This window comes from Hyaena hyaena, unplaced genomic scaffold, assembly GCF_003009895.1.
Source record: "Hyaena hyaena isolate Hyena2069 unplaced genomic scaffold, ASM300989v1 scaffold_87, whole genome shotgun sequence".
NCBI classification, from domain to species: domain Eukaryota; kingdom Metazoa; phylum Chordata; class Mammalia; order Carnivora; family Hyaenidae; genus Hyaena; species Hyaena hyaena.
This window is the reverse complement of record NW_024080718.1, coordinates 2,146,215-2,172,092: the sequence shown is the minus strand read 5'-3', so window position 1 is coordinate 2,172,092 and position 25,878 is coordinate 2,146,215. Positions and strand designations below refer to the sequence as shown.

General features: G+C 39.2%; 2 protein-coding genes across 2 annotated transcripts in view; both read left to right on the top strand.

Annotated features, from left to right (window-relative positions):
- TMBIM4 (transmembrane BAX inhibitor motif containing 4) overlaps window positions 1–10,559 on the top strand; it is a 32,392-nt gene extending 21,833 nt beyond the window's left edge. Inside the window, exons 4-7 of the mRNA XM_039234290.1 lie at window positions 932–965; window positions 3,396–3,513; window positions 9,426–9,471; window positions 10,255–10,559. Coding sequence (XP_039090221.1) covers window positions 932–965; window positions 3,396–3,513; window positions 9,426–9,471; window positions 10,255–10,461 — 405 coding nt within the window. The 3' untranslated portion in view covers window positions 10,462–10,559. The remainder of the gene's footprint in view (window positions 1–931; window positions 966–3,395; window positions 3,514–9,425; window positions 9,472–10,254) is intronic.
- Window positions 10,560–15,623: 5,064 nt separating this feature from the next.
- Window positions 15,624–24,141, top strand: LLPH (LLP homolog, long-term synaptic facilitation factor). Its single transcript, XM_039234279.1, has 3 exons — window positions 15,624–15,706; window positions 17,774–17,993; window positions 23,528–24,141. Exons 2-3 carry the CDS (start codon window positions 17,789–17,791, stop codon window positions 23,704–23,706), a joined length of 384 nt encoding a protein of 127 aa, XP_039090210.1. The 5' UTR covers window positions 15,624–15,706; window positions 17,774–17,788; the 3' UTR covers window positions 23,707–24,141.
- The last annotated feature ends 1,737 nt before the right edge of the window (window positions 24,142–25,878 follow it).

Sequence of the window (25,878 nt, the reverse complement as noted above, 5' to 3'; positions counted from 1 at the left end):
GAGGAAATAAGATGGTTTACTTCTCTTCCACACAAAACTCTGCATGACTGTTTAGTGAAGTTGTCAGGGGCCCAGACACCTGCTGCGGTTCAAGTACTCCTTTAGTATTGTGTGGATAAGGTAGCTCACCACCATATCCACATTCCATCCAGTTATTAAAAACAAACAAAAAAAAAAAAATGAGAAGAGAATGGGAAGAGCAAGCCCCTTTGCTTTTAGTAGTTGTACATCTCTCTCCTCACATTCTCCTAGCTAGAATAAAGTCCTATGGCCACATCCGGCTACAAGGGAGGCTGAGAAATGTGATGTTTAATCTGAACAGCTGTGTGTCCAGGTAGAAATTCTGTTACTGGGGAAGGAGAGAATGAATACTGGGAGACGGTTTCAGGACTGCCACACCAAAGCGCTCCCTAAATATTTTATTCTTCCTGTGTGTGTGTGCCACACTGAAGTTTTTATGAATGGGCACAGCATTTATAATTTCATTTTTACTTCCAGAGAGTGCGAAAAATGGAATTTCCCATACTATTTCCAAATGTTCCTGTTACAGATAAGAAAAATCTAGTTAGGGTTTGAGGATCACTGTTAGAATCTAAATACTCCTACTCAATACTTGGAGGTATCATTTTCTTTCTTTTTTTTTTTTTTTTAAGCTTTATTTATGTAAGTAATCTCCCCAATGTGGGGCTTGAATTCACGACCCTGAGATCACTAGTCACGTGTTCTTCCAATGGAGCAAGCCAGGTGCCCTTGATGTCTCATTTTCACTATGGTGGGCTTACCAAATGACCCGTATAATTCACAAGGCTGCTCTGAAGCTAGAATGAGATCATAAACATGGAATCCGTTTAAACTCTTAGAAAATTAGAGTATGTACTTGATTTAGTGTAAATTTTATGTGCATCTGTGTAATTTTAGCTTCTTTTTTTAGACACTATTCGAAGCTCTGTCTCTGGCCTTTGTTGGTAAGCCATAATTCTGCTTCTCTTATGTTACAGTAACTTTTTAATGCGATAAATCTTTTGGGTAAAAGAGTGTTTGGGACTAAAGCTTAATATCATGGAATGTCATATTTCAAATATATAGCATAGGATGAAGAATTCCTAAAAAATATAAGCAAAATTAAATGTTTATACTTGATGTAGTTCAACTAAGCTTATAAGAGGTGGAAAAGAGTTAAGAAAACAACAGGAAAGGAGAACAATATTCATGTGTATTTATCTATTTATAGAAAACAAGAATAGCTAATCTTTTCCCTAATTTAAAGGGTCCTTAGAGGAATTGATAAAATATATTTTGAGCCACGTATTTTCATCACATGAGCTGAGCCTCTCAAATTGCTGCACTGAACTGTGCTTCATTATTACATCATATTTGGCACTATAAGAAACTTGATAGTTTCTCTTTTTCAATTGGCGTTGAATATGTGTTTGAAAGAAGTGTCTGTTTAAATAAAAAAGAAATCATAATTATTTGATGTATCATTTGTAATGCCTCAAGTAAAAAATTCCATGATTTATTAATAATAAAACTTCTGATAATTTCAAAATGATTAACCTAGGGTACCAAAGAAGTTAGAAATAATATATTTACAATAATAGTAAATTGTTAATCATTATGCTTAATATATTTGTCTTTTCCTATTTTGTCGTTACTGCTCTTAATCTTTCTAAGCCAGTTTTATTGAATCTACATATTGTTTGGTAATTCACTTGTTTCTTTTTTAAAGGAATCAATATAAGTAAATAATATCTACTAAAATAAATAGGATTGAAATTTCTCAACGTAGAAAAGAAGTATTTTTGGGGCGCCTGGGTGGCTCAGTCAGTTAACTGTCCGACTTCGGCTCAGGTCATGATCTCACAGCTTATGGGTTCAAGCCCTGCGTCGGGCTCTGTGTTGACAGCTCAGAGCCTAGAGCCTCCTTCCGATTCTGCGTCTCCCTCTCTGTCTCTCTGCCCTTCTCCCACTTGCAATGTCTCTCAAAAATAAATAAAACATTAAAAAAATTTTTTAAAGGAAGTATTATTAATATTTACTTAATATGTTTTTTGGTAGAACCTTTCTTATTTTTAAAATTATCTCTTAAATTTGTTATATTTTGAGAGAGAGAGAGAGCGTGCACACGCACACACACGAGCAAGCAGGGGAGGGGTGGAGGGAGAGGAGAGAGAACCTTAAGCAGGCTCCCTGTTTAGCACAGAGCCCTGTGCGGGGCTTAATCTCATGACTGTACCTGAGCCGAAATCAAGAGTTGGATGCTTAACTGAGCCACCCAGGCACCCCAATATTTACTTGTTATTAATGTTACTATCTATTAATGTTATTATCATGTCCATTTCTGTCCTCCCTGGCTCCCACCATGTGTAATGGATATAGGAGAGAGATTTCTTATTTCATGCTTATTGGAATAGGGGATAGACATCCATAGGTGGGATAATCTGAGAACTTTATTTTCCTTATTATAATATCCTTTCCATCTAATCTTACACTGAAATTGTTGACAAGAAGCAAAATAACTTCATGATTTTCCTTTTCTGCATTCACCTTCCTGATCCTGTAATGGCAGAAATAGAGAAATTCTAGTAATGTAGTATTTAGGAAATGAAATTAATCCCTAAAAAATTAAAAATTACTTTAATGGTTTTGGTTGAAAGTACTTAACTTCCTTTAAAGGGGTTATAATTTAGTATTTTGTTGAAACCTTAAGCAATTGTGTTATAATTACAATAACCATAGTCAATCCAGATGTTCATTCTAAAATTTCGGAAGGGAATTTGGTATATATTCAGGAAACCCCCAATTATGTATCCCAAGACAATGCGGACTGGGCTAAAACGCAGTTAGTGGTTGGTTCCTATTCTCTGTGGGGTTGATGAATAGTGGACAATTGCAGACAGTCCCAATATTTTTCCTTGCCTAGTTTCTTTGATTTGGGCTGATGAACTGGGTATGTGATTAACCAGGTGATTGCTAGAATTGCTGCTGCCGCCCAGGAATTCCCAGTCAGCCACAGGACCCTATTGATATTTAAGTCATAAAGGACAAGCACCACAGATCGTGGTAAAACTCAGCTGGGACAGAAATGGGTGAGAGCCAATCCACCATATCCCCCAAATTCTAAACCACCTAGCCACGTCATAGCTCTCCAGTTGTTTCTTTAACTTCATATTTATGCAACCCTCTTATTTCGTATGAATGAGTATTTTGGAGCCTGTTTATTGCAGCATGGGTGTGGTTTTACTTTTATTCAAGGCTGAGTAAAGCGTCTGCTGTTTTTATTGGCGAGTAGTACTGAAGAAAATACAGCATTTCTGCTAAATGCCAGAGGAAAACGCTGTTTAAAATTGAGTGTGTTTAAGTGCGTTTTTAATCAGTATTTTTTAATTTTACAGTTACTTTATATGACATATATATTGTTCTGCAAGCATTCATACTGACCACTGCTGTATTTCTTGGTTTGACTGTATATACTCTACAATCTAAGAGAGATTTCAGCAAATTTGGAGCAGGGTAAGTTATATATTCATGACTATGGTAGATAAATATCCTTAGCATTATAGGTTGTCCTAAGGTAAGTGCTATATTGTTAGCTTGGGATACTGCCTTCTAAAATGGAGGGTGATAGGAGGTCATTCTCTGAGTATTAAGGCCAGGCTCTACTCCCAGAACATACAAGGAGACGGAAAGTGGCTTCGAGTCATTTGCTTCTGCTCTATATTGAAAGGAAAGGGAATGCCAAAAAAAGAAAAAAAGAAAAAAAAAAAAACAGTTTTCTAGAGAGAGTAGGCTTGTATGCTCTATGAATGTATGGACCTTACTAAATTATTTAGGCCTTTATCTTAACATGATTGTTACCAAGACCATCCACTCATTTCTTTGTGGCAGAAGCAAGATAATTGACCCAGGTGTTGGTGATATCTGCATGAACATTAAAAACTTTATGACCTATCTAGATTAACCTGTATTTTTCGTCAAACTAATAAATATATGGGATGATATTTTATATTAAGATAATAGTACAGTGTTGCCCTCAGCTGGTAAGAATACACATACCCTTTTCTAAGCTCATAATAGCTTCCTGTTGGCATATCACCACCCAGGCATCTTCTGTTCTTTTTCCTGTTACAGCATTGAAGTTTACAAAAGTCTACTGTGGCAAAACATTTATTCATCCCCTTCTGTCCCCCTGGAAATCCAGATTACCAGAAATCTCTATTGGGATAAAATGTAATTGGTCAGCCAACACTGACAATTGTGCAAGATGCTTAAATCATTGTATTAGAATGGAGTCGGATTTACAGGCGACATTGTTTCCATTTCCTGCTTTTAGTGCTGTGGAGGGGATACATACTCATGTGGTATATATGATGAAAGATTTGCTGTCTGCTTCTCATGCCAGTCTCCATCTGCGCCCTGTCTCCCATCTGTTCTAGTATAGTCTCTAGAAATTCCATTCTGGTAGATGATCTTACTTCTGTTTCAGCCTCTTCATAATAGATTTTTCTTACTTTAGCTGAAACTTGATTCCTCCTTGAAAACATTGTTCTCTAGCTGCTCATTCTCACATACCCTATGCAGTTTGGATGGGGGGGTCAGTATTGACAACTGCTTCAATCCTCTGGTGCTGCTTTCATTATTTTTCTAGTGTGCTGGAAATCCATTGCTTTAAGGCTTATGTTGTCCGGCTACACACTTCCTTAATCTTCATCATTTTCTCATTATTGCCACTGATTCCCCTTGTTCAAACCTTCCTCATTCTTTTTATTTTTTATTATTTTAAGTTATTGCTATACACAGCATTGGGCTCAGACTCACACCCCCAAGATCAAAGTCTCATACTCTACCTACTGAGCCAGCCAGGCACCCCAAGCCTTCCTTGTTACTTAGACTCTAGCATCGAACCATATGTTAGGCTCATCTATCACCTTAGCTTCTCAGTGTGTCTGGACCTCTTCTTCAGCAACTTTTCATCTCCCTGCCATGGTTACCCTGTGGACCTTGTCATCACTAGGGATTGTTCCACTGAAGAAATCTTAAATGCCAGTGTCCCACTTTCTTTCTTCAGCCTTCTATTAGCTGTCTCATTTCTCTGCTCTGACAACACCAATCTGCTGTGCTTGTTCTTCTGCAGTTGCTATTGCTGTATTAAACTCCTTCGTATCAGACCTAGGGGTCTCCAGTTTTCTATGGGCATCCATGGAATTGTGCCAGACCACCTTATTAGCTTATTGAGTCAGGTGAAACCTCAGATGCTTTACAGTTCTTAATACCACCTTCCCTGTACTCCTTGGTGCAGAAGCTTTGGGGTTTCCAAAGGTTCAAGTATGAAAAATTAAGCTCTGAGCCCATCTCAATCCTGAAGGATCTATACTATGTGCTGTTATGATACTTCATTCTAACCTAGGTATTCCAGATGTCTCTGTAGACATTTTGTGCCTATTCCAGCAAGAGAATTGAGAGCTAGAATCTCACCATGCCCTCAGTTCACCACACTGGATTATGATACTATTATATACTTAATATCTGATTTTATTTTGTTGTTAAATAACATATTTTGCATGGTTTCAGTCCTTAAGTATTTATTGAGATTCGTCTTACGATACTTAGTAAATGTTCTTTGTGCACTAAAAGAGAACGTATGTTTTGTTGCTGTTGGATCAGTGTTTGACGAATGTCGGTTAAGTCACATTCATTGATAGTGTTGTGTCAGTCTTCTGTGTGCTTAACTAATCTTTTCAGTGTGCTTATTCTATCAGTTAATATCAAAGTGGTATTGAAATTTCCAACTACAAGTACAGATTAGAGTATCATTCTCTCATCATATCTGTAAGGTTTGCTTCGTGTTGCTTTGAAGTTCTGTTTTTAGATGCATAAACATTTAGGATTGTTATGTCCTCTTGATGACCCTTTTATTACCCTGAAGTCATTATCTCTGGTAATATCTTTTCCCTAAAGTCTACTTTATCAGGACACCTACCTCAGCTTTCTTTTAATTGTATTAGCATGGTATACCATTTTCCTCCTTTGTTAGCTTATTTGTGGCTTTATAGTTAAAGTAGTTTTCTTACAGGCAGCATATGGTTGGGTCTTGCTTTTTTTTTGTTTTTTTAATCCAATCTGACCATCTCTGCTATTAATTGGAGTACTTAGACTACTGACACTTAATGTGATTATTGATCTGATTGGATTTAAGCCTATTATCTTATCATTTGTTTTCTTGCTGTTTGTCCTGCCCTTTGTGCCTTTTTTTCTTTTCTTCCTTCGGATTATTTGATTTATCTCCTTTATTAGTTATTAGCTATAGCTCTTTTAAGTAGGGGCTGCTCTAGGCTTTATGGTTTATTTATTTGTTTTCTTCTTACTCCACATTTTTACAATTTATTTAAGTAATCGCTACACCAACCATGGAGCTTGAACCCACAACCCCGAGATCAAGAGTCTTGCCATCTACCACCCGAGCCAGCCAGGGGCCCCTACAGTACACATCTTTAAGTCATCATCATCATCTACCTCTAAGTAATATGCCATTTCCTGTCTAGCAAACTTAACATCTCCTCTCCCCTGCCTTTGTGCTATTGTTACGGTAACTTTTAATTCCACATTTTACACACTTCATAAAATATTATTATCTTTGTTCAAAACATTAAATTATCCTTTAAAGAGACTTAAAAATACATGAAATCTTTTATGTTCACCCACACATTTGTCAATTTTGTTCTCCATTTCTTTGTGTAGATCCAGACTTCCATCTTATATCTTCCTTCTGCCTGTGCAGTTTCCTTTTAATATTCCTTACAGTGCTGTTCTCTTGAACTCAGCTTTTGCATGTCTGAAAAAAATCTTTTTTCACCTTTGTTTTTAAACATTCTTTTTACAGGGTGTGGGATTCTAGGTTTGGGTGATTTTCCTTTTTTTCTGTTTTCAGTATTTCATAAGATATACCACAGTCCTCTGGTTCATGTAGTTCTTGACAAGAAGTCTTCCCTCTTTGGTATCCTGGTTCCTCTGTACATAATGTCTTTTATCCTCTAGCTACTTTTAGTGTGTTCTCAGTAATTTTCAGTTATTTGATTAACATTTCTCAGTAATTTGATTATGATACTCCTTGGTGTGGTTTTCTCATGTTTCTTCTGCTGGGATTGTCAGTTTAACATTTTCATCATGTTTGGAACATTTTCAGGAACTGTTACCTCAAACATTTTTATGCGTCCCCTTCTCTGTTGAGACTTGAGCATATATGTGAGGCTTCTTGATGTCCCGCAATTCATGGATCCTTGGTTTATTTTCTTTTTTTTTCCTCCGTTTTCTCTCTGTGACCCATTTTGGTTCATATCTGTTGCTACTTTTAATTTGATAATCTGTTCTTCTTCAGTGTCTAATCTGCAGTTAATTCCTCCCAGAATATGTTTCATTTGACATATTTTTTATTTATGGAAATTCAGTTCCATTTGTGTCTTAAAATACATATCTTCCATTTGTTTTCTCATGTGATGTTTTGCTCTAACTCCTTGAACATATGGAATATATATATTTTTAATGTCATTTACTAATTCTATCATTGTTATTTCCTAATTCGTTTCTATTGATTGATTCTTCTCATTGTTATAGGTCACATTTCCTGGTTCTTTTGCGTGCCTTTTAATTTTTTATTAGATACTGGTCCTTGTAAATTTTATATTGTTGGGTGCCGATTTTTTTTTTCCTTTAAATATCTTTGGTTTTATCCTTCTCTGAAGCTACTAAGTTCCTTGGAAATGGCTTGTTTTTAAGCCCTGGTAGGTGGGTCCAGAGCAGCGATTAAGGCTAATTTGGTCCCACTGTGGAGACAGTCCCTTTGTAAGAATTATCCAAAGCCTCACGTCTTAGGAGGTCTTTCCACGCTGAGTAGGGCGAACTGTTTCTGTCTGGGCTCTGAGGATTGTTCTGGCTGCCTCTCCTTCCCCAGCCTTTGCCAGTTCCTCATGTGCACGCCCTGATCTGTGCTTAGCTAAGGACTTAAAGGGAATCCTGCATATCGCCAGAGCTAACCAGCTCTCTGTATAGCTCTCTCCTTTCTGGAACTTTGCTCTGTGAATTGTAGCCATGTGGACTAGACCTCTCTGATCTCTGAATTCTCACCTCCTCAATTGAGGGAGACCAGAGTGCTTCATATGGGTTCTTGTCCCTCCACTGTGGTCTGGAAACTCTTTTCTTGCTGGTTCACTTCTAGAGCTTACCTCCTTTGTTTCCCTTTTCTCAGGAATTACTGTGCCATGCTGGTTGCTGTTCAGGCCCTGGAAACCATTATTTCATGTTTGGTGTGTTATTTATTTAAGGAGGAAGGGTAAATTTGACCCCAGTACTTCCTTGTGACCTAAAGCAGCAGATGTGTATTTGATACACACTGCATATTTGATAACAAAGGATTGACTCCTTTAGATGTCCTTTGTCATATATTTATACTTTATATTATAACACATCATTATACATCATATATAATACGAATGGTAACTCATAAAATTATAGCAGTGGTAAATTTATGTGCATAAAGTAAGTTCTATAATACATTAGAATAAAATACGGAGTACATTGGGAACTTAATAGGTATGCATATTCACAGACTAATATGATACCGTTGGTTTAAAAATACAGTTATGTTTCATTTGTTCATTGTTCTAGAAGTTTTATAGGTTTCTGGCTTAAAATGCTTCTAATGATATTTCTGCTTATATCAGTATTTTTTTTTGGTGTTCCAATTGAAAACTTCAAAAATGGTACTTGCATCTAGTTTTGTTCACCATAAATACAAATGTTGAATTGATGACTGTTTTTCCAATTTCTGAGTACTCTACAGTATTCGTTGTATGTTAATGAACTCTTTTTTTTTATGTTTTATTTATTTCGGAGAGAGAGAGAGAGACAGCATGAGCAGGGGAGGGTGAGAGAGAGGGGAGACACAGAATCTGAAACAGGCTCCAGGCTCTGAGCTGGCTGTCAGCACAGAGCCTGACGCAGGGCTCAAACCCACGAACCGTGAGATCATGACCTGAGCCGAAGTCGGACGCTTAACCGACTGAGCCACCCAGGCGCCCCTAATGGACTCTTTTTTAAGTTTATGTGTTTTGAGAGAGAGAGAGAAAGAGAGAGCACAAGTCTGGGAGAAGGGAGAAAGAGAATCCCATGCAGGATCTGCGCTGTTAGTGCAGAACCCAATGAGGGGCTCGATCACACGAACTGTGAGATCATGACCTGAGCTGAAATCAAGAGTTGGACACTTAACCAACTAAGCCACTCAGGCGCCCCTGTATATGAACTCTTACATTTCACTTATTCTTTGGCAAATGTCAGGATGGATTTATTTTTTTCAGAAAATGTTGCATCTGTTTATATAGTTTTTTTGGTAAGGAACAATATTCTCAATTACTAATATTTTGTTTTTATAGACTGTTTGCTGTTTTGTGGATTTTGTGCTTGTCAGGAATCTTGAAGGTAAGTTGTTTTAAAATCATAACTTGAAATATAATTCTGGCCATGTCAGTATAAATAATCTTGAAAAGCTATAAGAGGTACTCTTAGGATACTTAGTTATAATTTTTTGGAGCATTTATATGTAGAATGATTTAAAAATTATCTTTTAAAAAACCTAGGGTCTTATGTTAATCAATATCATTGATTGAAAGAAAGATGAACATATGAGTTAAATTACACAGGAGGCCCTGACTTGTAATTGCTCACCTCCAACTGGCACATAAAATTCTGAAAAAGAAATATGTTTTTCAATAATATAGGGGTGCCTGGGTGGCTCAGTCAGTTAAGTGTCTGACGTCGGCTCAGGTCATGATCTCACCAGTCGTGGGTTCGAGCCCCGCATCGGGCTCTCTGCTGAGGGCTAGCTCAGAGCCTGGAGACTACTTCTGATTCTGTGTCTTCCTCTCTCTCTGACCCTCCCTTGCTCATGCTGTCTATCTCTCTCTCTCAAAAATAAATTTAAATAATAATAATAGTAGTAATTTGTATTTGGAATACTACTGTTCATGGTCAGGTGGGTAATTTAATAGACGGGAGGATATCCATTGATTCACCCATTCATCCTTTCATCCAACAGAGATGAAGATGGACTTCCCTTGCCTTTTTCTATGTTTAACATTTGTATTTAAAGTTGTAAAGCATTATTAAATATGTATATAGCTTGTGTAACTTTAGAGCAAGTAACCTAAGTATTTATTCTTAATATTGTTCTTAAGTATACATTTCTTAATATCTTGCCTATAGCTGTTTTTCTATAGCGAAACAGTGGAGTTGGTCTTGGCTGCTGTGGGAGCCCTTCTTTTCTGCGGATTCATCATCTATGACACACACTCCCTGATGCACAGGCTGTCACCGGAAGAGTATGTATTAGCTGCCATCAGCCTCTACTTGGATGTCATCAATCTATTCCTGCACCTGTTGCGGTTTTTGGAAGCAGTTAATAAAAAGTGATTGAGAGCAGTGTTTGGAAACAGACTCATTAAGTAGTAAAGTTTGAGATATAATTAACTATTAAATACTTTTGTGACTTTATGTATATGCTATGTACTTCTGAACCATTACTATAATATAGTATAATATTATAGTGTAGTATAATATAACATGTATAGAATAGTATTATAGTATAGTATAATAGTAATCTCCATATTACTGTTATATGATAGTAATTATAACTATATGTAATATATAATATATTTAATTATATTAAATATATAATTACTAGATTATATACTAGTAATATAAATCTTAGCTATTCTTTATGGTATCTCGTTTCTAAATCCTTGATTTAGAATCTTAGGTAGGAGATACCGAAATTCTGTTTTTCAGTTTTTTCCATCCTAAATTTGCCATATGTAGATTGTTCATCTGCAACTCAAAAATAATTTCATGAGTAGATTAGACTGTCATTTGATATGTCTAGTGACTTTATCTAAAGTTTTCCTTAATTAACGTTAGAATTGATTTTGATTTTATGGGGCGCCTGGGTGGCTCAGCCGGTTAAGTGTCCGACTTTGGCTCAGCTCATGATCTCACAGTTCGTGGATTCGAGCCCCACATCAGGCTCTGTGCTGAATGCTTGCTCGGAGCCTGGAGCCTGTTTCAGATTTTCTCTCTCTCTCTCTCTCTCTCTTTCTCCCTCCCACCCCCTCTCCCCCCACTTCCCCACTCGTGCTTTGTCTCTCTCTGTCTCAAAAATAAATAAGCTATAAAAAAAGAAAGATATTTTGACATAAAATTTGACATTATTAGTTTTTTTTTAAGTACAGATTTCATTTAAAAATTAAAAGCAAACTTTGGCAGATTCCTTCACTTTATTGTTTGCTAGGGTGCTGTAACAAAGTACCGCAGACTGGGTGGCTTAAACAGAAAATAATTTTCTCACTGTTCTGGAAGCCAGAAGTCCGAGATCATGGGTTGGTTTCTTCTGAGGTCTCTCTCTTGGCTGGTAGATGATCATCTCCTGTTGTTACATGCTTTTCTCTCTCTGTACTCGTCTGTGTCCAGTTTCTTCTTACAAGGACAGGTAATATTGGATTAGGCTCACCCTAGTGGCCTCATTTTACCTTAATTACCTCCTTAAAGACCCTGTCTCCAAATATGGTCACATTCTGAGGTACTAGGGGTTAGGACCCTGTAATAATTTAGAATGTTTGTGTCCTCCCCACCCTCCATTCACATGTTGAAACTTAATGCCCAGGGCGATGGTATGATGAGGTGGGGCTTCTGGGAAATGCTTAGGTCATGAGGATGGAACTTTCATCAGTGGGATTAGTTCTCTCACAAAAGTGACTCCACAGAGATTTCCTCACCCTTTCTGTCACGTGAAGTAACAGTGAAAAGACACAATCTATGAACCAGGGAATGGGCCTTTAACCAACTACTTAATCTGCCAGTACCTTGATCTGGGACTTCCAGCCTCCAGACTGTGAACAATAAACTTCTGTTTATAACTACTCAGTCTCTAGTATTTTGTTATGGCAGCTCAAGTAGACCAAGATAGATATGAATTTTGGGCCGTAACTTAGCCCATAACCTCCACGAAGCTTCATTTCCCAGCTATTAAATTGACATAAATTAATAATATAGATTTAGCTTCTGGTGAGTTTTAGATGTAAATTTGACTCCATCATTTTCAGCTAATTGTTGAATACCCAATCACATGATGCTCTACTCAAGGTTAACAAAGCATAGTGGGAAAGAGCATTGAAATTGGAATCCTTGCTACACTGATCCAACTGATGTGATTTTTGACAAGTTAGTTATCCTTTCTCATTATCTCTTTGTCTCATCTTTCTAATGGGTGTAATAATATGTACCTTATTGGACTGTTACAAGGATTAAATGAGATGGATATATCATGTAAGTGCTTAGTTAATGTCAGCTGTTGTTAATTATTATTGGCCGTCCAAAGGCAGAATGTACTGAATTGTGGCTAAAGATACTAAATAAGCAAAAACAGATTGGACATTTAAAAAACACAAAACAATGCCATTCTTTTCAGTAATTTATTTTAAATAAACATAATGTAGACCTGCAATTCATTTATCTTTTTTAAATGACAAATAAATGTAAGAAATTGTTTTAATTTCTGATATGACAAATGTTGAATTTCTAAGAGTGTGAAGAGATCACCAGACCAGGAAGTTTGAAAACCACTGATGTAGACTGTGCTTCATAAATGAACCGTGGTTATTCATGCATTCTCCTGTCAATTTTTATAGGATTCCTTCCTCTTTACTGGCAAAATCAGTGCTCCTGTGTGTGTCCCTGTATATGCACCTAGAGTGCATGGATAGGAGTTTGCCAAGATAGGGAAATATACTTAGAAGCAGAATTGCTGGATAAAAGGGTGCATGTAACTTCAGTTTTTTATAACAAATAAAGGTGAAAATATACAGACTCCAGAAATGTTTTAAAAAGTGGAATTAGCAGGACTTAGAGTGACTGGCAACTCCAAATGCAACGTACAGAGTACAGTCTGAGGAAGAAGGAGAACAGGGAGGGAGCAGTATTGGAGAGCCGTTTTTATTGAATGTAATTTTGGGAAAGCTGCGGTGGGCCGTATCTGCCTGCCTACATTTTTTTCTTCCTGCAGGTCTCAGCTCAGGCTTTGATCCACTTGATGCCCTCTGGGGACTTCTGGTGTCAACAGCCAGCTGTGGGCCTCTTTGGAACAGCGGGGGACTCAGGGTTTTTTTTCCTGTTCATCTTTGTAGAGCTTTGCCTTGAAGTCCCCATCACTTAGGGCCTGGGCAACGTGGCGTCACTGTCTGAATCCCGGAAGGCGCTGTAGTCCTCACTGAGTGATCGGTCAGATTGGGAGTTCCCTGGCAGAGGCCTGGCTGCAGAGGCGCTACTGGCTAGTGCTTGTTTGTCATATGCCTTTAAGACAGGGAACTGGACGCTTCCTGTCACCCATTCAGTGCTACCCACCGTATCCTCCATTACAGGAGGCTCCTTGCAGCTCTGTGGGGTTGCTGAAGCAATGTTCAGATCGGCCTGTAAGCCTCATCCCTCCATCAGGGGCTAAAGTTTCCTGAAGCTGGTAGTTTAGTTTCAGTCATCTTTGTGTACCTGGCATAGAGCCTGTCACAGAGCACATACTCAAATGTATGAATGAGGGAATGAATGAAGGATTTTTAAATATACTAAGGCCATTTATTTATTGTTAGAACGGCTTTTATACAAACTGGTGAGGAACATAAATTTAAAAGGTTTTTTTTTTCAATAATGCAGTTCACGATTCAGCTTTTTTACTGAAGAACTTTGGCATATGCTTAACACCGTGACATTTTCATAATAGAGAAATTTTTCTCTTTTCTAGTACTAGGTGTCTTTAAGTCTTGGCCTGGTTTTTGGTTTTTTTTTTTTTAATTTTTTTTGTATATTTACTCACTTTTGAGAGACAGAGACGGATCATGAGTGGGGGAGGAGCATAGAGAGAGGGAGACACAGAATCCAAAGCAGGCTCCAGGCTCTGAGCTGTCAGCACAGAGCCTGACACGAGCTCCAACTGATGGACTGTGAGATCGTGACCTGAGCTGAAGTCAGACGCTTAACCTACTGAGCCACTCAGGCACCTCTTGGCCTGGTTTGTTAAGAAAGGTGCACTTAATTAGGACTGTCCATGAGCTTTCTGTAAAATGCAGTGTGAACATGTATTTTTGGGAGAGGCAACTAAGATACATGGTTAACCTGTAAAATAGAAATTCACTTGCTTTACAAAGGGTTAATCTCTTACTTAAAGAAAGCAGGTTTCTAATGTGTGCTCCTTTTTTATATACCATATGTTATGAGTTTTTCAGCCACTTGAAAAACCGTGCTGTGTTTTGAGTGTAGTATTTTCCATATGTAGCAGGATTTCTTCAAGGTCAGAAATTTAAAGAAGGAAGGTACATACTCATTATCTCAGAAAGAACTCAACTTTTCTAGCAACCCAACCAGAATTTACTAGGCATCATTAGAGACAATTGCCTGAGTGGGGTTTTTTTGTTTGTTTGTTTTGGTATATGTTATAAATCTCCGGAAAATACAGCTTAGAAGCAGTACTGTGGGGCGCCTCAGTGGCTCAGTTGGTTGAACAACCAATTCTTGATTTCTGTGAGATCGATCCCTGCTTTTTGGCTCTGTGTTGAAAGCCCCCACCCTGCTTGGGATTCTCTCTTTCCCTCTCTACCCCTCTCACTTCCTTCCTCTCAAAAGAAAGAAAAAGAAATGGTACTGTGCATGTTTAAACTTATGTAAAAATTATAAAAGCTACCTAGGATCGCTTAGGTTGTATTGAGTCTATGGATAAGGCATTTCAGGCTCTGAGATACTTAATTTCATTACTTACAAAGAAGTGTTGGAACCAAAAATGCAACACAAGACCTGTTTACAAAGCCTATGGTATTAGGAGCACATGTAAACAAAACAAAACAAAACAAAACAAAAAAACAGCTGATGTTTGTGACTCGTGATTATCACCTAAGACAACCATAATGTTAGCCAGGTAAAAATTGGTTGAACCGAATCAGTTTACCTTCTGAATTTGTCTTTGGGATGGGAGAGGGTTGTTTTCGGTTTAAAAAAAATTGAGGTATAACGGACATATAATAAATCGCACACATTTAAAGTGTACAGTTGGTAAGTTTTGACAAATGTGTACATATGTGAGGTCATCACCCGTGATGGGAAAATGTTAGGGCTGCAAATAAAGATGATTTCAGTTCTTCTTCTAGAAGAATAGGTGTCTGGGATGATTCAGTCTAAGGAAATCCACGAGTGTCGTGTGAACCGGGATGCGGGACCCGAGATGTAAAGGTCGACTCTGAGCGCACTAGTAGGCATGCAGGGTCACCTGGTCAGAATCACTTTTTGTGTTAGGGTGTCGGAGCTACCCGCTCAAGCTCGGCAAACTGGTCTAGCTGGCGCCCAACCTCCACCCAGATTTTCTGCAATCTCCAAATCCCTTTTGGGAATCCACAGGAGAGGAGTCAAGCTCCTAAATCTGCGCTCCCATTAAAGGCAGGAAGTGCGCCAGCGCCAGTCTGCAGAAGGCCCCGCCCCTCGAGGCTTTCGGGTGTTCTTGGCTCCCGGCGTGCCGCGCGCCCGGGGCTCCCGGGCGTGGGTGGGAAGGCGCTGGCAGGAAGGCGGAAGTGTCGAGACTTCCGGTCAGCGTGGTCTGCGTGCCATCTGCGAGGTTCTGACTTACCTGGTGAGTTCTCTGTTTTCTGGGTGCAGTGAGGCCTGGGACGTGAGAATCTAACCTGCCGCCCGTAGAGAGTCTCATCTCAAGCCTGGGCCCTCTCTGGGCAAGGTCGTCTCTGGGCCCGAGACGCAGCCCTCCGTCAGGAACGAGGGTGTTCCGTGGGGGGGTGGGGGGGCGGTCCTCTGGCTTCCCCGTGCTCTGTGAAACGTGGAGCCCTCCTTTGTGGGTAGCCTCGCTCAGGTTATCCTGGGCCCTCAAAGTTGTTTACCGCAACCCCTCAGCCCTTGCCCCCCGCAGGCTCGGATTGTTGTAGTTAGGGGAACAGAGTGACTTCGTGGCTGCTAGTTGTGGGCCCCAAACTGTTAACTGTTAGTTATCCATTCAACAGATGCTCAGTGCACTGGGGGATCCAACGAGGAACAAGACCTATTTAGTTAGCGCCTGCCTTCGCGGAGCCCGCAGTTCACCGGGATGACAGAAAACGAACTAAATATTTTCAGATTGTAACGCGTATTTAAAAGGAAAGAAAAGGATGATGTGGTGGAGAATAAAAGGAGGGAAGCTTACGGGGCGGCGGGAGGGGGGAGGTCAGAGAAGCCCTTTCAGAGGTACTTAAGTGAAGGAGCAAGTTTTGGTAAGATCATTCCCAGGCATAGAAGGGGCAAATTGTAAAGGTACTAAAGTGGAGGTAGTTTGGACTTTGAAATTTTCCCCTCCAATATCATGTCTCAACATTTTATGTAACTGCTTGATTGATTTATAGTTATTAAATTGCACATGTTTAAAATGTGTAATGTTAAGGTTTTTTTTTTTTTAATGTTCATTTTTTGAGAGAGGTAGAGGGAGAGAGCAGGGGAGGGACAGAGAGAGAGGGAGAGAGAGTCCCAAGGGGGCTCCCACTGTCAGCCCAGAGCCCATGGAAGTTTAGGGAGACTGGAACTCACTAACCATGAGATCATAACCTGAGCTGAAATCAAGAGTTGGTGCTCAACTAACTGAGCCACCCAGGTGCCCCAGTGTAAGTTGTGATATATGTATACAAACATCTATCACTGCAACCAAGATTATGTTCTAAATCACTCTCAAAAACCTTTGTCCAAACCCTTCATAGTACCTAGAATTCCTTCCTTCCCATTCCTTCTCACATCCCCACACTGTGCCTAGGTTGTCACTGATTGAGCTTTTTTTTCCAATGTAATTGGTACTTGGGGATGAAGTGGAGCCTGGAGCCTGAGGTGAAATAGAGTTGAAGGTCACAAATAGTCTTGTAGATTCTGAATATAAAGTGGGATATCATTTAAAAAGAATTCCATGAAAGATTATGAAAAGCTCTTAAGTTTTTAAAAGCTCACACTAACTGCCTTTTAGAGGATTTAGGGCTAGGATGAAGAACAGCAATAGTGGATATAGACAGGTTTAAAGTAACTAAATTGAGGGGCACCTGGGTGGCTCAGTCGGTTAAGCATCCAACTTCAACTTCTGCTCATGTCATGATCTCACCATTTGTGAGTTTGAGCCTTGCATCAGGCTCTGCTGTCTGTCAGCACCGAGCCTGCTAGGGATTCTCTGTATTCCCTTTCTCCCTGTCCCTCCCACGCATGTGCTCGCTCCCTCTCAAAAATAAACAGTAAAGAAATTGTTTTAAGTAGGTAGGTTGAGTTGAGGGCAGGTTAAGGAGGAAGTGTCCTATAAGCTTGGAGGCAGTCAAGTTAAAAGTTACATATAAAAACATTTTGTAATTTGTAAGTTGCTGCATAATGTAAGGTCTTTGCATTTGGGGGGAGATTCCATTTCTGCACCTTGTGTGGAAACTCCAGGAGCTTTCAGAATTGACCTACAGTTGGCCAGTGACCACGGGGAGTTTGATTTGGTGCTCTTGTTACTTAGTGGCTGTGTATACAGTGTTGATTCTTACATAACTTGTACATTATGCTGCCATAAATCATGAACAGAGTGAAGTGTGTTACATTCCATTTGCTCATGTTTTGTAGCGATACCTTTTGACCTGGTTTTCTAAGGATTTGCCCTTTTTTTGGTAGTAAATTTTTGCTTTTGTATATGTATTTCTGGTAGCTTTCCAGGTAAAATATGGCTAAAAGCTTACGGAGTAAGTGGAAAAGGAAGATGCGTGCTGAAAAGAGAAAAAAGAATGCCCCAAAGGAACTCAGCAGACTTAAAAGTATTCTTAAAATAGATGGTGATGTTTTAATGAAAGATGTTCAAGAGATAGCAACTGTGGTGGTACCCAAACATTGTCAAGAGAAAACTGAATGTGCGGTGCAAGATGAAAAAGGTGAGTTTAAGTGCTTCATGTAAAAAATAATAATAGGGACACCTGGGTGGCTCAGTAGATTAAGTGTCTGACTTTGGCTCAGATCATGATCTTATGGTTTGTGAGTTCAATCCCTGCATCGGGTTCTTACTGACATGCGGAGCCTGCTACAGATTCTCTCTCTCTCTCTCTCTCTTCTCTCTCTCTCACTCACTGCTTCTCTCTCTCTCTCTCTGCTCTTTCTCTCTCTCTCAAAATAAACAAATAGACAAAAAAATTAATAATGATTCTATCAGTTTTCTTTTGTGACTCTTTCCCTTTTAGACTGTCTCCCACTCTTTCCCGCACATGCTTCCTTACAAGCCTCCTCCCATGCCCATATGATTCTTTGAAGGCTTATAGTCATGCTAGAGATTCTATGCTAAACTATTTTAAAGTCACCTTATGTGAATAGGCAGTTTTGGATTCTTCAAAGTGTTTAGGCTTGTACAACAGCCTAAGTGTGTCAGAAATAGTATAACAGGAGTTGACGAATGTAGACGCCTCCTTGTTGGCAGAGAACACTACTCAGTAGAGACTAGGCAAGATAGCAGATCGTTTTTCATTTTATCCTTTGTAAGATCTAGTTCCCATTCAAAGAATCCTTATATGCCATTATATTATTTTCCTAAAAAATCAAAGTTCCCCTGTATTTGATTTTGACAGATTCTAGGTACCTCTGTCTTCATCACAGTCTAAAGTTAGAGGCCGTGTATTTTAGTAGCTTCAGCACAGGAAAAGACTCCTTGGTTTTCACATCCTCATATAAGACTTTGGCAACAAGCTGAAATAAGCACTTGTAATCATCAGGCTCTTAAAATAGAAGTATATTTATGTGGCTTCCGGTGGTCAAGGAAGAGAGCAGTGATCCTCAGCCTTCCAATCCTGGAAGTTTTCCCTCTTGCTAATATTACTCTCTCAAAGGCCAGTAACTCCATGTGTCTGAATTCCTCTGCATTCTCCAGGGCTGTATGCCTGTATCCTGCTTATTGGCCTGTCTTCTTCACTGGGCCATTCAGACAGCATAAATGTGTTCTAGGATGCCCCTTCTAGAAAGACAAATCCTTCCCTTGATCCCACATTTCTCTCAATCTGCTGCTTTAGTTCAGCTCTCCTTGATACTTTTTAACACTGTATGTCTCTTTTTCCTCGTATGTACAACACCTCTGCCCATTTGCTCTTTTTTCTGTCACTGAGATAAAATTCACATAACACAAAATTAACCACCTTAAAGTATGCAGTTCAGTAGCATTCAGTACATTGATGATGTATTCCAACCATCATCTCTTTTTCCAAAATATTTTCATCACCTTAAAAGGACATTTTGTGCACATAAAACTGTCTCCCTCTTCCTCCCTTCATGGAGTCTCTGGCAACCACTAATGTGTTTTCTGTATCTATGGATTACCTTTTCTGGATATTTCATATAATTGAAATCCTATAACATGACCTTTTTTGTCTGACTTCTTTCACCGAGCTTAATGTGTTTGAGGTCCATCCATGTTGTAGCATGTATCAGTACTCATTTTTTAAGGCTGAAGAATACAGCATTTTATGTACATACCATATATTGTTTATCCAATCATTAGTTGATGGCCATTTGGGTCGTTTCCACCTTCTGGCTGTTGTGAATAGTGCTACTGTGAACATTTGTGTACACATTTTTGTTTAAATATATGTTTTCATTTCTTTTGGGTTTGTACTTATGAATGGAATTGGCTGGGTCATTTGATAATTCTGTTTACTGTTTTCTATATCAGGCATACTAGTTTTTCCTTGTTTTTTGGGGGAGGAGGGGTTGAGAATTGCCTCATCCTACCGGGTGTGAAGTGATATCTAATTGTTTTGATTTGCATCTCCTCAGTCATTAACGCTGTTGATGTGTTCATATGCTTGTTGGCCATTTGTATACTGTCTTCGCAGAATGATCTTTTCAAGTCCTTTGCCCATTTTTATTTTATTTTGAGAGAAAGAGCTCACGCAGACAGCGGTAAGGGACAGAGGGAGAGGGAGAATCTCAAGCAGGCTTTATGCTGGGGCTGATGATGTTGGGGCTCGATTGCATGTCCCTGAGATCATGACTTGAGCTGAAATCAAGAGTCAGGACGCTTAACTGACTGAACCACCCAAGTGCCCCTTTGCTGATTTTTAAATTGCATTGTCCTTTTGTTGAATTGTAAGTGTTCTTTATATATTTTGCATGGTAGATGCCTATTTGCTTTTGAGTCTGTTCAATTTACTCTATAGTTTTCTCTCCTATTTTCTATTTTCTCTTATACTTTATGATTTTCATAGCTTTGTTGTCTATCTCTTATTTTGAACTGTTCAGTTTTCCTGTTATATTTTTAATTTCTGAAAGTTCTTTTTTCTCTTTTATTCTTTCTTTGTTGTAGCCTGAGGTTCTTTTTTTTTTTTTTTTTACAAATAGTTTATTGTCAAATTAGTTTCCACATAACACTCAGTGCTCATCCCCACAAGTGTCCTCCTCCATGCCCATCCCCCTCCCCCCCACATCCATCAGTCCTCAGTTTTTGTCAGCATTCAAGAGTCTCTCATGGTTTGCCTCTCTCCCTTTCCCCCACCATTTCCCCCCTTCTTCTCCCCCTTGTTCCTCCGTCAAGTTCCTCCTAATCCTCCTATACGTGCAAACATATGATATTTGTCCTTCTCTGCCTGACTTATTTCGCTCAGCATAACACCCTCAAGGTCCATCCATGTTGCTACACATGGCCAGATTTCATTGTTTCTCATTGCCATGTAGGATTCCATGGTATAGATAAACCACATCTTCTTGATCCATTCATCTGTTGATGGACACTTAGGCTCTTTCCATGTTTTAGCTATTGTGGAGAGTGGTGCTATGAACATTGGGGTACATGTGCTCCTATGCCTCAGCATTTCTGTATCCCTTGGGTAAATTCCTAGCAGTGCTATTGCTGGGTCATAGGGGAGTTCTATTGTTAGTTTCCTGAGGAACCTCCACACTGTTTTCCAGAGGGGCTGTACCAGTTTACATTCCCACCAACAGTGTAGGAGGGTGCCCGTTTCTCCACATCCTCGCCAGCATCTAGAGTTCTCTGATTTGCTCATTTTAGCCACTCTGACTGGTGTGAGGTGGTATCTCAGTGTGTAGCCTGAGGTTCTTAATGGAAATATCTTCTCTAATCTCATTGAGGGAATTCATTGTAGTTTGCGAAATTTTGAACTACTCTGTGCATTGTCTACTTTTTTGAATTCTTTCCCTCCACCCCCTGCCTTCCTTTATTTTCATCTTTCTCTTACACAATGAGGTTTTCTTCAAAGTCTAGTGAATGGTTGTTTATATTTAAAAGTAGAGCACTAAAATGATGAATGGAAGCTGGCAGGGGAAGTGGGGACAAGGTGTGGGGGAGGGCTTATCAGCTGTTAGACTTGGAGTATGATTGGGTTGAACCTAGAAGGTTCTGTAGGAGAGGATCTATCTCAGAACCTAGGTCTTTTCCTCTTCTCGCATCATTCTTAGAGAGGAATTCTCTCATCTCCTGCATACAGCAATGTCCAGCTTCCCTCCTTCTTGGAGTATTTCACGAATTCAGTGGGGATAGAACTGAGGGTGTGGAGTCTCTCCATTTAGTAATCTGCCTGTTTTCAGTGTAGTTGCTCATCTCTGCCCTCAGGTCCCTGTTTCCCCCTCATTTCATTTCCTTCAACTGCACACTCAGTTTCTTAAGCCACAAACCTAGATCCCTTTTTCCTTTATCTCCCACCTCTAAACCATTAGCACATCTTGAATATCTCCAAAATACTTTAGGAATCTGTCCATTTTCCTCCTTTCATGTTTTCACTTTAAGATGACCATTATTTCTTGCCTGAACCAAGATAGGAGTCTGTTTTACTTCTCTCTTCAGCTCTTGCTCCCTTTTGATTCTCTTTTTTGTTTTTGTTTTTTTAATAGAGAGCACATGCAAGGCGTGGGGGTGGGGGGGCTGTTGGGCAGAAGGAGAGAGAAAATCTTAGGCAGGCTCCACGTTCATTGTGGAGACTGATGTGGGCCTCCATCCCAGGACCCTGGGATCCGGATCTGAGCCAAAATCAAGAGCTGGACGTTCAACCAACTGAGCCACCAAGGCACCCCCTTTTGATTCATTTTTTACATATCAAACAGTATGATCTTTTTAGAATAAATAGGCAATAATTTATTGACAATAAATAGGTTATTGTCATTCCCATGCTTAAAACATCTCATTGCCTTTCCTTGTGTTCATCAGAGCCTACCGGGTCTTAATGTGGTTCTGGTGCTTCTCTTTAAAAAAGCCACTTAACACAGGCTGCGGTCTGCTTTGTTATTCTCCTTTCAACAGAACATTGTAAATTCCATGACAGTAAGGAGTGTATTTGGACCACTGTATCCCCAGAACCTGGAACAGCACCTAAAATATCATTCAAAAGCTAGTTAGTGGGGGCGCCTGAGTGGCTCAGTTGGTTAAGCGTCCAACTTCAGCTCAGGTCATGATCTCATGGTTCAGGAGTTTGAGCCCCGCATCGGGCTCTGTGCTGACAGCTCAGAGCCTGTAGCCTGCTTTGGATTGTGTGTCTCCCCACCCCCCACCCCTCCCTGGCTCCAATACTCTAGTATACTTTTTTTTCTTTCTTAAGTAAACTCTGCTCCCAGTGCGGGGCTCAAACTCACAATGCAAGAATTGTGTGCATTACCAACTGAGCCAGCTAGGCAATCCTATATCCAGATTTTTCTTTTCTTTCCTTTTCCTTTCTTTTCTTGTCTTTTCTTTCTCCCTCCCTTCCTCCCTCCTCCCTCCCTTCCTTCCTTTCCTCCCTTCCTTCCTCTACCCACATGGTGCTTGAACTCATAGGAGCCTGAGGTAGAGAGTCACATGCTCTACTGACAGCCAGGCAGGCACCCCGGCGTTGTTTTTCTTTGTCATCTGCCTATCACAGGCTTGTTGCTTACTACTCCACCTCTTCCGAGTGCACTTCATGAGAAGTGGCTGACCATTCTTCATAGTTCATTTGCTTCTAAGGCCTGTCCATTAAAAGTGTAGGTACACTTAATAGGCTCAGCTGTCCTGTTTAGCTCAAGAAAGCTAAACTGAGAATGATTCTTATCTGAGAAGTGTTTTTATAACTCGCTTATGCTCCCAGCCACACACTTATCCTTCGTGCAGTAACTAAAACCCATACATCCTAAATGTTTGCTATTTAACTTTCTTATCCAGAGGACAGTCATGACAACATTCTTCTTAAAGTTTCTTAGTGACTAAATAGAGGACATCTCTAGTCCCTCACAAAAATACTTTTTATGTCTTTCGGGGTTGTAGGAACCCATGAGAGCATTTTGAGTCCATTGAATGTGCTGTGAGGGCTTTCGTCAGAGAGCATTCCATAGAGAAAGGGATTTTTTTTTTCTTTTGTAGTTTCAGAACCACTTTCAGCTCTGATGTGCTCACTGCATTAACACGCTTTTCCACAAGGTTCTTTCTTTATTCATGAGCATTAATAGTGTTCCATTTTTTATTCAGATGACATGAAAATGGAGACTGATATTAAGAGAAACAGAAAGAGTCTTCTAGACCAGCATGGACAATACCCCATATGGATGAACCAGAGACAAAGGAAAAGGCTGAAGGCAAAGCGGGAAAAAGGGAAGGGTAAAAGCAAAGCAAAAGCAATAAAGGCAGCCAAGGGTTTGGCCTGGTAGACTCTTAAAACCTTGAAAAATCCTACATAGGACACATCTTCGATTAGAATGTGTACGTGGATTTCAACTTTCACGAAATGAAAACTGTGTTTCCAGATTTAACTTGGCCTTTTTCTTCGATTCAAACCCAGCTTAATGGTTCACATTTGTTTTGGGAGCTTGATAAAATATTTTCTTTGATAATTAAAAGTGACACTGATGCTTTAATTGGATGCTGTCCAAAGTGCAGGGGTTCTCAGACATCAAAATTCTAGCAAGTGTTACTGTGGATGTAATTGTTTGGTCTCCATTGAGGTGAAAAAAAGATACTGACACATTTGAGCGAATTCAGGTTTAAAGAAAACTTACACAACTTAAAATATGTCAGTGGATCTTATAAACACTACTTGTTTAGAGTTCTAATTTTAATTCAGAATAAAAGATATTTTGTCTGGATCTTGAAGTGCTTTTCTTTCATATGTCCTTAAGGTTTTCTAGTAGAAGAGAAGACCATCTTCAATCGTTAAAAAAATCTTAAGTTTTTAGGTAGAATACTAACATCTACAAATTAATATGCTCCTTCTTTTTAGGAGATAGAAGATCCTGGGAACTGGTTTGATGTCAACTTATATATTATGGAGTCTAATAAAATACATTTCTCACAGTATATTTCTTAGAATCCTTTTTTCTAGATGTATGGTGAAAAATATATTTTGTAATCACATCAGTTTGGGAAATGCTACAAACTAAATACAAAATACTAAATACAAAAAGTATTTAGCTTAGTATTAGTAAAGTCTTTTAGAGATCTAACAAACCTGATTAACTTTATGATTCAAACTAGTTTTCTGAAGACTAGAATATACTGTTGGAAATGCTGGTAAAATGAAATCATTTTTGTGAAGTCTGTCTTGCTACAGTTTCCTAATTTCATTCTTATTTATAAGTTTACTTTTAGTTAAGCAACTTTAAAACATTTTTTTTGAGAGAAAGAGATAGAGTGTAAGCAGGGAAGGAAGGGGCAGGAGAAGGAGATACAGAATCGAAGCAGGCTCCATGCTCTGAACTGTCAGCACATCGTCCAACATGGGACTTGAACCCACGAACCATAAGATCATGACCTGAGCTGAAGTCGGATGCTTAACTGACTGAGCCACCCATGTGCCCCTAGTTAAGCAATTTAAACCTTATATTCTCTCTGAAATTTTACAGTGTCCTATTCACCATCCTTATACGTTCACAGGAACAACAAATATTTATTGAGTGCCTACTATGTGCTAGGAACTTTTCCAGGTGCTGGGGATACAGGGACGGAGACCTAGGAACTTTTGACCTTATGGGCATCTACTCAGAAGAGGGATGAAGTAGGTTCCCTACTTCAGAGGGAAACCACGTTAAAAGTGAAATCTATTAATGTTGGGATGAGCACTGGGAGTTGTACGTAAGTGATGATCCACGGGAATCTACCCCCAAAACCAAGAGCACACTGTACACACTGTATGTTAGCCAATTTGATAATAAATTATATTTTTTAAAAAGTGAAATCTATTAGTCATCAAGGCACAGATTGATGCCAGGCACACTGCTAGGCTGTGACACCATGTAGAGATAAGACCTGACCTTAATCTTTTGAGATTTGAGTCTTTAAAATTTAATGCCAGGAAAATCTCAAGATTATTTTGTATCATAGATTTCTCAATTTACTCAGTGATTAGTTCACTGAAAGGTGAATGGATAATTTTCAAATACTTAAAATACATTTTCTCAAAAGAAGCTGATAGAAAATAGTTGGAAAATAAAGGTCATCCATGGCCTTTTTTATTTTTCTTTTGGTATAGTTAGGAACAAGAGTTAGTGAGGAAAAAGCAAATACATAAATGTTTATCCATGAAATAAAAAGTTGCTACTGTTTTCCAATTAAGCCACTGACAATATCAGCCTAAATATACTAGCTACTTACTGTTTGTTTTAGTCTCTACACCCAACTTGGGGCTTGAGCTTAAGCCCAAGACCAGGGGTCACATAGTTTAGCGACAGAGCCAGCCAGGCGCCCCAGGTTACTTAGTTTTCATTCCACCAAGGGAATTGACTGCATCAGTGATGTTACACTTGGTGCTTATGTAAACTTCAGCACCGTTGTCAGGTATTTTAGAGCTGGGTTTTCTTTAAGTTGAGGTCAGAGGCCCATGTCAG